This window comes from Anguilla rostrata, chromosome 8, assembly GCF_018555375.3.
Source record: "Anguilla rostrata isolate EN2019 chromosome 8, ASM1855537v3, whole genome shotgun sequence".
Classification (NCBI taxonomy): domain Eukaryota; kingdom Metazoa; phylum Chordata; class Actinopteri; order Anguilliformes; family Anguillidae; genus Anguilla; species Anguilla rostrata.
The window spans coordinates 9,834,620-9,847,461 of NC_057940.1; the positions used below are offsets into that span (position 1 = coordinate 9,834,620).

General features: G+C 47.4%; 1 protein-coding gene across 1 annotated transcript in view; it reads left to right on the plus strand.

Moving 5' to 3' along the window:
- The first annotated feature begins 3,025 nt into the window (after nt 1–3,025).
- LOC135260755 (matrix metalloproteinase-16-like) overlaps nt 3,026–12,842 on the plus strand; it is a 48,385-nt gene continuing 38,568 nt past the window's right edge. Inside the window, exon 1 of the mRNA XM_064346281.1 lies at nt 3,026–3,632. Coding sequence (XP_064202351.1) covers nt 3,510–3,632 — 123 coding nt within the window. The 5' untranslated portion in view covers nt 3,026–3,509. The remainder of the gene's footprint in view (nt 3,633–12,842) is intronic.

The following is a 12,842-nucleotide window of genomic DNA, read 5'->3' on the forward strand; positions in this document are numbered from 1 at the left end:
TCTGGAACAAGTCCAGAGTAAACATAACATTTCACTCTGTGCGTGACAACAACCTCACCCCCCCAAGGATGCTATCTGAATCGTGAATTAATCAAACTCACAAGCTTAGCCTGTTTCCTGTATAAAATTACCTTAATAGCTGTTAATTATCATCATTTATGTCATCCCCTGTCTCTATCCACCTCAGTGTACCTGAACAGCCCAGTGAATCTCCTGGCCCCTACTGCTCGCATTCTGTTTGTTTTTCCTGTACTTTAACCTGATGGCCTTTCCTCTCAACATAGCTCAGGAGGTAAAAGCGGTTGTCTGACAGTCAGAGGGTTGCCGGTTCGATCCCCCACCCTGGGCGTGTCAAAGTGTCCCTGAGCAAGACACCTAACCCCTAATTGCTCCCAACAAGCTGATTGGTACCTTGCATGGCAGCCTTTCACCGTTGGTGTGTGAGTGTGTGTGTGAATGAGAGGCATCAATTGTAAAGCGTTTTGGATAAAAGTGCTATATAAATGCAGTCCATTTACCATTTATTCTCTTGGTGCGCAGTGAGTTAACTGTGACAAGCCCAGAGCCTTCTGTTTTTCTTCCTCTTCTTCTTCTTTTCATCGTCCTCTCTTTTTAAAAAAATTAAACAAGCATGGCAAAAAAAAAAAAAAAAAAATGCATGCATTAATTTATGGTGGTGTTAGCGATGAAATTGGGTTCGCCCCAGAAGCTGGACATGACCAAACGGTGCGGAACCGTGAAAATGGGCTCCTCATCTTCGCGGCTAACGGCCTCTTTATCTGCTGCTGCTGATTCCCGTTTCTTTGCATTCATTTAAGGCTGTGAGTCAGTGGTCTGTTTAAATTTATCTCACCGCCCCCCCCCCCCCCAACTCCTCTACCCGCCCCCCTCCCCCGCTGATTTGCATAGACTCAGCTGATTCATGTCTGTGCTTTCCAAAGGCAGTAATCTACATTAAACTGTGAAGTCTTGCACCTAAGGAATGTATTCTATAAAAAAAAAAGATATTAAAATATATTGCATGCCGCAGATAATATATCTATATATATATATATTCGTATATGGCATATTCGCAGTAACTGCATGCATATATTAGCACATTTTATAGATGTACACAGACAGAACAGCGCAGTTCACGCCAGGTAAAATATACCAAGGAGGTGAAATACTGTATCATAAACCCAGAGGCTGCACAGAAACTGCCCTCTGGGGGCCGGGCGCAGGCTTACTGAAGTGAATCCCCGCTCAACTCCCTCTAACCCCCGGTTGACAAACGCTCGCCCTGAACTTGTTTAAGCCACGCCTGCAAGCTCCCGGGAGCAACTAGCAACGCAACAGACGCCTGGCCAGAGGGAAAAAGAAGACTAAAAGGTAATTGGGTGAATTGGACGAGATCCGTCTTCAGAGGACGCGCCACGCGGCTGGCCATGCTATCATCACAAAGCGCGGGTGATTAGCCCACACTCATTCAAATTCTAGGGTGGCAGTGTAGTGTAATGGGTAAGGAGCTGGTCTTGAAACCTAAAGGTCACCGGTTCGATTCCCAGGGTACACTGCTGCTGGACCCTTGAGCAAGGTACTTAACTTTAACCAGTGCTTTGTTATATATCCAGCTGTATGTACATGCAATGTAATATACTATGCAAAAAAAGTTGTGCAAGTCGCTAAATGCCTGCAACGTAATGTAATTCTACTGCCTTCAAAGGTAAAACTGCCAACACAAGGCCGTACACGAGGTACACATCTCAGTAACATTGATGGATCATCCAGTGATCCTACAGGCTCTGGGTCGAGTCACAGTGGTGGGCGGCAGCAGCGAAGCTGGTGTGCATCCAAGGTCCCCAGTTCACTGATTCACAAGTTCACTGCCAGCTTTACTTCATCCGAATGATCAGAATAATCAGAATGATCCCCGCAACAGCCATTGACAAAATGTGTCATCCTGTGTGCTGAGCTGCAGGCTACTTCCTGTTTGTCCGGGTGGACATATTCTTAAAGTACTTATTTACTCTTCTATCTCTAGTCAGGAAAGTTTCACACTGTGTAATGGGGACTATAAGAAACCCGTCTCAGTGATAATCCCTAACAGAACTGCAATATACTGAAACAATATTGACATTTCTGGATATATACAGGAGTGTAATACATGTGTTGTTAATGGTCCATGGCAGGTCAGTGGGCTAATCTGCAATAGCATCTTCCCCAAACTGCAACTAAAATAAATACATAAATCAATAATAATAATAATTATAATAATTATAATAATAATAATAATAAATTGGTGCAGTAATTTTAGCAATTGGAGTTGGCTTATTATCATCGCCCTCTAGTGGGCTATGTGTGAACGACCAATTGAGCCCGCGGTTCTTTGCACATCTTCGGGGCCTCGTGCGGAAAGAGCTGCTGAGCTGTTTCATGGCACTATAATAAATAAATAAATAAATAAATAAATAAATAAAATACTGAGACACATAGAACTGAAGGGGAAAAAAGAATACATGTGAAGCAAGTCTCATATCATGAGACATATGGAAAAATCTTCACTTAAAATAAAGTGATATTCATTAATCATTTTTATCAATTATGCATTTGAATATCAAATAATTTGTCGTTGATAGTAACCAATAAAACACTTACGTAAAACATGATTTGGGATAATAAATATAGTAGTCCTTCAACAATGAAGAAGAAGAATAAGAAGAAGCATGACGGTCAGGGAACAGTGCTTTTAACTCGAAGGTTATGGGTTTGATTCCCAAGGTACTAAACTGAATTGCTTCAATAAAATATACAACTGCATTTAATGAATCGTATGCAAAAGTAGGCCTAAACTGCGTAAATCGCTCCCGATAAAAGCGTCCGCTAAATGCTATACTAAATACCATAATGTAGTTAATAGCAAGAAGCGGAAGAAATAGACACAGAAAATGCTAATGTTGCCCGTAATGTCTCTGCAGCGCTGCACGGATGATACTCATGGTCTCGGAAGTGGAAATTGGATCCGGCGATACTGTACGCACTTCGTGTTCCACCCTTACTGGATTCCATATACAGTAGCTCGGTACCCGAGCCAGCATTTCGTGACGCCGATCTGTGCGCAGTCCAGAAGGGGAGTGTTATTACATGCTGCGCTGTTGGGGGTTCGGAAGCGCACAGCGCAGGCGCTGTAAGGAGACGTATGGTTGAAAACCACCAGCTATGCCGCGGAGTACTGGAACCAGCAGTTGCTGCCAAATGCGACTGATCATAATATTGAACTCGCTGAAACAGAACCGACTGCGGACATAAAGAAGGAAAGGGGACAGATATATTGCAACGCATCGCGACACATCCTGGGATATCTCTTTCCCCCTCCTCTCCATCTCGGTGAAACTCGACTGGGCAGCGATACATTTCTCTTGAATGATGTTTTTCTCCATCTGAGACACAAGGATTTATTTCATTTCAGTTTTGTTTTGTTGACTTTTTTGTAAATAAAGAAAACAAAGAACAACAATAAAGGGGTCATTATGATGTTGTTAACATTCAATAGTAGAAGACATTTGAATTGTTTTTATCCAGGGGTGTGCTTGCAATTTTTTCTGTGGATTTTATGTGCCGTGTATGGCGAAGAGCAGCCGTTCAGCGTGGAGGTAAGACCGGGGGTGTGATGCTCAAATCGGCCATCGTTGTTCGAATGAATTAAGCTCGTTTTTTTGTGCGGATTGCCTTTGGATTGTCATTTTGTTCTTGTACATGCAAAGAGTAGTGAATGCAAACCCCGATGCACCGATGATGACACAGAATCAAAACCCCACTTTTAAAATCAGCATCAGAAGCTGTGAATTCTGCGATTAATTCAAACGTGAGCCTATGTGCCCTCTAGGTGAATTACGGTCTTATTCGACGCCACGTGTAACATTTATAGCCTAGATATTTGCTTATTGTTTCAGCACGTGAAGCATTGTAAACAACGTTTGGGCGAGTGTCATTTCTTACGTGAAACTTCCAGGACTTCGTTACAGTATGTTCTGTTTTAAAGTCAATCTGTTCCGTCAGCTCTCAAAGGACGGCGTACTCCCATTTTGCCTGGGTAAATAAGTCTTCATTTTTTGGCTTATATTTTTAGGGTTAATGCATTAAAGCTTAAAAGTGCCTATGACTGGAGGCTTGACTAATTTTGGTTGTTTGTTTTGCGTCTTCATGTTATGTGTTAATTGCACATGTCTGTATTGAGTTGATGGTGACGATAAAGGGACGGTATTACAAAAGTGTACAATGCTGTATTGCACTACAGTAAACCAAAAATAACATTGCACTGTATCGTTTAAGTTTTCTAACTCAAGTCTTTAAGCCTGCTTATCTGTTATGTTATAAAATCACATAAATTATTGTTTGCAGCTTGACATCGATGGCACGCCGTTTTACGCTCAGTACGGCGTTCGACTTCTGTAGGATATTTTCACTTTTGGAGAGATGCCACGTGCGCTTTTTAAATGCCAAAGTAGTAGAACAATGTGCAGGCCACTTATTTTTTGAACCGATGGTAACATCAACTCCCTGACCGTGCAGCACAGATTGAAGCACGGATATTTTGCGTCCGATAACCCAGTATTTATATTAACCAACTCGGTAAGCTTACAAAAGTAAGGTGCAAAACTGCGCGCGACGGAAATCACTCAGAGAACCCAACTCGTCAGCTAAACTAATACTGGGATCAAACACAGAGTGCAGGTAAAGCAACCAACAGCTATGTCAACCACTCAATAAATGCATTCTCTTGCCTAATTGAGCGATTACTGATATTGCTATTTACTTGCTCATGGATTCCCTGCAAGGGCAGTATTTCATCTTTCACTTTATTCAGTTAGAAGACACAGCTAGACAATCTGCTCCCTCTGCCACGAAGTAACTTGATTTTCACTCTTTGTTTGAGGCTACAGAAATGAATTTCTCAAATGACAGATAGTGGTCTGGTCATGTTCCGCTTTTAAAATTTAGCATGACACGGAATGCAGTCTGTGACATAGCCTTCCGGTCTGGGGAGAGTTGTATACCTTCATAAGACTTTGTGGGAACTACTTGAGAAAGTCATGAAACACACAAACACAAACACACAAGCACGGCGGGCCCACACAGGTCGATTCAGACAGGACGATGTCACGTGTGAGGGCGCGCGTTGTTCGCACCAGTGTCGCCACGGAAACCTGAGCCGCGTGAAACCCGACAGGGCAGACGTAGCCCGCGGGCGATCTCTTTTTAATGAGCTTCTTCTTTGTTGTTTGTTTGCGGGTGAGCGAGTGAGGAGGAGCGGGCGTCCCGCAGCGGTGTGGGACGGAGCTGTGCGAGCAGAGCCGCGCCGTTCGGGGGGGGGGGGGGGCGCTGGCGGGAGGGCGACCTGGCGTGTGCCAGCCGTCCCAAACCCCGGCGCGCGCTCACGTGTCCCGTTCGGCAGGGCTGCGGTCACCCGGGATACGAGGATGACGGACGGCGGGGCGAAAACAAATGCCGCCCGCCCTTCTCCGCTGTCTAATTGGCGTCATCCTCGTTGCGTCAGCAGCCGCCATGTGATGCCTCCGAGCAGGGCGGCTATGCCCGGTGCACAGAGCTCGTGCATCGGGAGGTTGTGTGTTTGAGTTCCAGCCGTTAGGGCGCTTCTGTTGGTTCCCGCTCTGTGAAGGAGGTCTGTTTCTATCCCCCTTTGAACCAATGGCGGCCTAGCAGTGGGACAGATAAAAGTGAGAGGCACAGTGCGATTCTAAACACTGTGGGCCTGATTTACTAAGACCTTCAGCTTGTGCGAAACCTTTTAGCACACGTAAGGCCAATAACAATACCAGGTGCAAATCTAATACCGTGACAGATCATTGGTCATGTTATCGGTTTTGCATGTGCTGAAGGTCTTAGTAGGCTAAATTATGCCCTGTGATTTTGCCACTTGTGATTCTAATTCTTCCTTAAATCGAGGTAAATAAACCATATCTATGAATTATGCCTATATTTTCATGTTGCCTTTTTCCCTCTGCATAAGTAAGACTTGTTTTTCTATTTCTTTGGCAATGCATATACTGCTCATCACAAACCGGAATTCTATAGGTACGTGATCCAGATGGCAAGGAGAAAACTGGCATCGCTGTATGAGCACATTTTCGCTCTATGGGCACATCGCTCTCCCATATGGCCGTGTTTGTGCGTAGTGTGGCTCTGCATTGTGAATGTGAATCTACATATCCAATGCACGGTTGTGCCCCATTTAAATGCTATAAATCACACCTGGCTGGATGTGGCCTTTCACAAGAACACTTGGAGGCTTTTTTCCTCAGGCAGGGTGTGGGTGTGTTTGTTTGTCCGATGCGTTGTGCCAGCGGCTGAGGGAGCCTCTTCTTCCTTCCTTCCTTCCTTCCATCCAAACCCCCCCCCCCCGCTAGCATCGTCCTCTCGCAACGTTTCCCTTACGTCACGTTGGCGTGAAAAGCGTTGTGGAAAAGTACGCCCCCCCCCCCATCTTTTCCTCGCGAGCGCCTCAGTAGAGGGGCGTCAGGCGGACGGCCAGACCGAGCGTCGCGCGAGAGGAGCGGATTTAAGGCGTGCCAGGCCCCCGGCGGAGAGCGCCGGGACTCAGCGCCGCGCCCGCCGCGGCTCCCTTTGATGACGGAAAGGGCAGCGCCGGCTGGTTACCACGGCGACAGCCGCGGCCAGCGTGTTGCCGCCCCGCGGTCGGCCGAGTCGGGGCGGTGACGCCCGGGCGAAGCTGACCCCGGGCGGCTGCGTGAGTCAGACACCGGCCTTTGTGCCAAGGCTTCCCGCGTCGCCGTGGGGAGGAACTGCAGGATCATGGGACGCCTCCCCTCATCCAAATGAGAGAGGCACCCGAAGGGAGGGTGAGAAACCTAGCCTTTGATTGGTGCAGAGGCAGAGGTCATGACCTCTTGGAAGACCTCGGCCTACTGTTTTTTTTTAAAGCCGGCATCTGGCCGTGTTTATATGTGCTTGCTATGCAAATATTTTATCGTTGTCCTTTGTAGGTGATCTTTGCGTTCCCTCTGAGGAATAGCTGCATGTGTTGTGTTCCTGACTCGGTAAACAGCAATTTCGGGTGTGATTTTCCATCCGCTTTGAGGGGGGGAAGAAAAAAAAAACCTTAAAACGCTGGGTCACCAGACAGCAGTGTGAAAACACTTGTGCAGCGGTTCCCTCAGCCGTACTGTATTACAGTACCTGTGTGTAGTTTATTTTAGTGCGGTCAGAGGTGCCGAAACTTTAGCTCATTCTGCCACCTGATGCCATCCTGTGGGCCGACACAGGCAGGTACAGACTAATAAAATGTGCAGTATTCCGGAGTGCCAAATTTGTTTTGTCCTCAGTGAATTACAGTATGAAGGCACAAAGACGTCTCTGATTTCATTTGCCTTTGATGTTGTCCTAAATGTGCAGCTTGTGGGACCTTGTCATATGCACACACACACACAGGCACACACACACACACGCACACACACACACACACACGTACATGCACGCACACATACGCACACGCACATGCACACACACACACACACACACACGCACATGCACACACACACACACACACACACACACACACACACACACATGCACACACACACACACGCACATGCACACACACACACACACACACACACACACACACACACACACACACACGCACAGACACACACACACACACACACACACACACGCACACACATGCACACACCACACACGCACATGCACACACGCACACACACACACACACACACAACGTACATGCACACACACAGGCACACACATGCACACACACACACACACAGACACACACGCACACACACGCGCACACACACACACACACACACACACACACACACACATACACACACGCACAGACACACACACACACACACACACACAGACACACACACACGCACACACATGCACACACACACACACACACACACTAACGCGTAAACAAGCAGCCTGTGATTGTCAGAACCCTTCGTCTTCGGGAGCTGCCGTCGCCGTTTGTTTTCCGGTCGAGGGGACGGTTGACCGCTGTGAAGCGGTCCCATCGGTCTGAGCTTCGGTCAGCCCGTGAGCTGCCCTCGAAAACCCCTCCAAACTCCAGATGTGTGATGATCGGGGCGTCAGCATTTCAGCCTCTTCACAGCCCTTAGAGAAAGAAGTACCCCGAACTCTGCAAAATCCAACATTTCATTTGAATGGGAAGCTATGTTATGTGCAGAAGTAGTACCAGTTTTTTCAGCGCAAAGCCTTATTCCCTTATGTCATACGCCAGCCGTGCTATTATGCGCATATCTTGATTGCAGTCGTGTAGACTGGATGACTGAGCCAAGAAAACACGATCAATTTTTCACGATATGCTGTGTGACACTAGGTCTCGTCGCAAGGGCGTGCACACATTGCAGAAGACAGACGGCCGCGGTCGTGCCGCGCGCCATGCGCGCACCTCTACAGACCCCGACCAATCGCCGATAAGGGGTTCATATCAGGCCACGGCAAAACAAACCCCGCATGACTCCTCTAATCAAGCGCGGCGGAGAATTCAGACAACGATTCGTCCGCGTCCGAGTCGGAATCGGAAAACAGAAGCAAAGCCGACAGCTTTTTTAAACGCGTACTATTTATTTTTTATTTATTTATTTTTTGCCTTGTGTTTACAATCGAAGAAGTCTCCTCCTTCGTCGTCAAAACCCGGCCACTCACCCCCCCGAGTACCCGTCACAGACACGAGAATTCATTAGAAATTACCGGTAAATTTCTCTCTTCAATTACTCGGACCAGATATTACGCTACATTGTCTGGTTAGGACCACAGACCGGGCATATTACACGTAATATGAAAACCGGGCTTTCTGGTCAAAAAACATATGTCTGCTAACCCTAGCAGTGTAGCTAGAGGTAATGTTACTTACAGGTCCAACACATACTGTAGGTCCAACAGAAAACAAGCCAGCTCCACATGACTTTTCATCCCTTTGGCAAACTTCAGCTGACACCCCTGATGAAATGCACATCCCGAACACATTTTGGAATAACAAATACAGGTGAAAGTGCACCAATTCGGCAAACGTTCGTAAAGACAGATATCGCCAGTGCATCATAGAGTGCGTTGTTTTATAATACGTTCAAGCTAAACATCCAACGTAGTGAAATGCCTTTAAATATTGAAATGATACAGCCGTGCTCCAGACACAGCTTAGTCAGGCAGGAGCAGGCCACAGTGCTGGCCTTGTGGCCGCTGCAGGCGTAACAACAGACAGGGCTTCTGAACCGCCGCGGAGACGCTCAGGTTACCAGCGCCGTTCTCGACCGCGATGGCGGGGTTGAATAATTGAAGCCTGGTGCTGTCGTTCCTGCCAACCCCCCTCCCCCAAACCCAACCCCCCCACCCCCTCTCTGGGTGAGAGGCAAGGGGCAGCAGAATGCTCGCTCTCTCTCCCTAATTACTTTTAAATGAACAGGGCCTGTGTTTATTTATTCTGTCCCAGCTTGGATTAGCGCGGTAATGCTAGATGGATGCTAGAGCAACGACGTGCCCTGTGTCGGGTAGCAGCTCTGTAGGGTTGCTAATTTCGGCGCACGAGGTTTTTCGTGGTACGGGAACACAGATGTTACAGTCCCCCTGCAGGCCTCTCTTGTGTGAAAGCCTTTCTTTGTCTTGACCCGGCAAGATACGCAGTGCAAACGTTTCAAAAATCAGTTTCTGTGCTGGTTCTGGGATTAACAGTAGGGACGCTACAGCCTTTAATGCAGATTCAGAATGGATTGTTCTGCTGTGATCTGTAATGCATGCGTGGGACTGATAAAGCTTTGGAATCTTTGTATTGTGTTGTATTGTATTGATCTCTAATGCAGACCCGGGATTGACTCACTGTTATGATCTATATATTTTTTTTTTCTGGGCCTTTCTGTTCCATTACCACAGGCAAGAAAAGCCTTTTTACCGGCAGTATGTGTCACTCCTGAGACTACCTGTTTAATTTAATAGGATTCCCATCGAAAGTGGGTCTGCCGGAATTAAAAATTGAGAGATGCCGTAACGATGAAGAATAAAGGAGGCCTCTGTACATCAGTAGGTTCTGTTCTGATGATGATTACAAGTGGTCCTAACTCTGAACCTCTGGGTTAAATACGAGATATATACATGTGCCATGTTATCCAGGGCGTTCTTGGAAGAAAAGATCACGTGTGTCCTGTGTAGGCAGGGAGCTGGTGACAGCACAGCTGAGGCTTCTCTGTGTGAAGAGACCACCGGGAGAAAGTCCACACGAGCTCGGCCCAAACTGATACTGAATGAGAGCTGAAGCCGCAGGCAGCAGCCTTCACTTCCCAGCTGACGAAAGTAGTTTTTTTTTTAGATTCATCCATTTCTGCTCCCCCCCCCCCTTATTTTTTTCTGGTACAGTACATGCTAAAAAAAAAAAAAAGCAGCGACCAAATCTTAAATCTTGAGAAAAAAAACAAAACAAAACAAAAAAAAAACAAGCCAGTTGAAGATTGCAACGGGCAGTAGTTAGCGGGTTCGGCCAGTTCCGATCAGACAGCCACTTAGCATCAAGCCCCTCGCAACGCACGCCCACGGAAAGATGTTGGGAGAGGGCGAGGCAATCGGTTGCCAAGACGACCCTGGCAGTGCCTCCTGCTGAATTAGTCAAATCAGAGAGAGAGAGAGAGAGACAGAGAGAGAGAGAGCGAGCGAGTGCTTAGGTCCATAACCAATAACCAATCAGAGCTTTTGTCTGGTAATGGCTCTGAGCTGTGAGAGAATTTTCTGTCACATTTTGGCACACACACACACACACACACACACACACACACACACACACACACGCATACACACACACACACACACACACACACACACACACACACACACGCATACACACACACGCATACACACACACACACACACACACACACACACACACACACACACACACGCATACACACACACACACATACACACACACACACACACACACACACACACACACGGAAAGAAAACATACAGCACATACACATTGCGTGAAGAAAATAAACAGCCTGTGCACCCTCAGGCAACACATTGAGCACCGGTGCGCTCGCGCCTACACAATGTCAGTGATACAAAGACACCACCCTAGTGACAGAACTGTTGTGTTTCTTCAGTGGCTATTATGGTGTGTGTACTCTGTGTCAATGACGTGGTACCCTGTTGTTATACCACACCAGAGGAGGTGCGGCGCTTGCTTGGCGAACGTACTCCCTCAGACACTAGCCCGATTGAACGCCTCCTTCCTTGTTCCGTCCCACAATGCCGCGCTTTGTGTCGACAGTGTTTTCAGCGCTTAATCCCCCTGCATTCAGCGCTGACCTGGAGCAAACGAGTCTGACAGCCAGCTGCTGTCACTGGAGTGCGGGCTGTCGCTGCTGTTAACGAGCCTCTCCGCGTTGCCATGGACACGGCCCTGAGTGAGGTCCTTGGAGATGATAAAGTGTTCATTTTTTCACCAGGGGAAGGAGGGCTGGGTGCTTTGCTTTAATTTTCCCTCAAGGCCAATTAAGACCCTTCACTTGTTAACCTCTGACCCCCGCCCAGGCCCCCCCCCCCCTTTCGGCTGATTGGGACAGAGACGTAATCATCACGGTTCATTAAGATGTCCGTGCCCGGGAGCTGTCAGCTCGAGCAGGTCGCTACTGATCATGCACTAGCGAGCCACTCGAGAAGACCCTGCTAAATTCTGCTACATTATGTCCACTGGAGACCTTTTCATGTTAAACGACTCCAAGTACCCGACTGAGTGTCTCTCTGGGCAAGGTAGATGCTGAGCACTGAACTCCAACTGTTACTTTTTTTGTTGTTGCCATATTTGTAGTTTCTAATGCGCACTTCTACAGTCAAGGAGCTTGTGAAATGCGAAAATAGGACCATCACCGACCATATAAAAGCATAGTGTACCATGGAAAGCCATCTTATGAACGGCCTATAATCTCTCTCTCTCTCTCTCTCTCTCTCTCTCTCTCTCTCTCCCTCTCTCTCTTATCTGTGGACAGAACTGATGAGTGGAAAAAGAGATGAAAAAAGTTATGTAAATGTACATAGTGTAATTGACCAAAGGATTATGGGAAATGTAATATGCTCTGCATATAATATGCTTTAGGGGTGGAGGGGGGTGGGGAATCCTTCTGCACTGTGTTCGGTGTTGTTGGGCTTCTGGGTGCCGTTGCTATGCTGTGGTGAATGTCGGCTGTGCTCCGTACTGCACCAGTCAGGACACCGTTCCTGTGGCAGGTCCACCCGACTCAGGTTCCTCCTGGTGAGCGGATTTGGGAGGAGGCGGGAGGGGTTTTCGTCCCCTTCTCCAAAAAGTGCCTTTCGGAGGCACAGTCAGTCAGCTGTGGGGGTTGGGTGATTAGGAAGTCAGGGCGAGAGAACTGGATTAAGAATTTGGCTGGAACAGCAAGGCTGACCCCATTACTCTTTCAAGTGGTACAATGAGATCTTTGCGGTTCTTTAAGATCCCAACAGGGAGCCATTAAGGCTACAAAGTGATATGAATGCCTCCCTATATGTGGTCTGCATACATCACAGGGAAGGGCTAAGTCACGGCCAATTTAAGGTTTTTAATCTGTTTTGATTCATGTTTTTTTCTTGGGGAGACCATGGTGCACTCCTTGCATCATTCCCCCTCCATTATGTGTGGTATAATGGAAGGTTCTTCCTTGTTTCAACAGCCTAGTGAGGCATATTTGGCTAGGCAATAGTGCGCTCCTTAAATTCTTCCCCTCCTTCTAGTGTGACATACTTTGCAATTCCAGCAGACTAGTGTGGCTCACTTGCTAGCGCAGGAG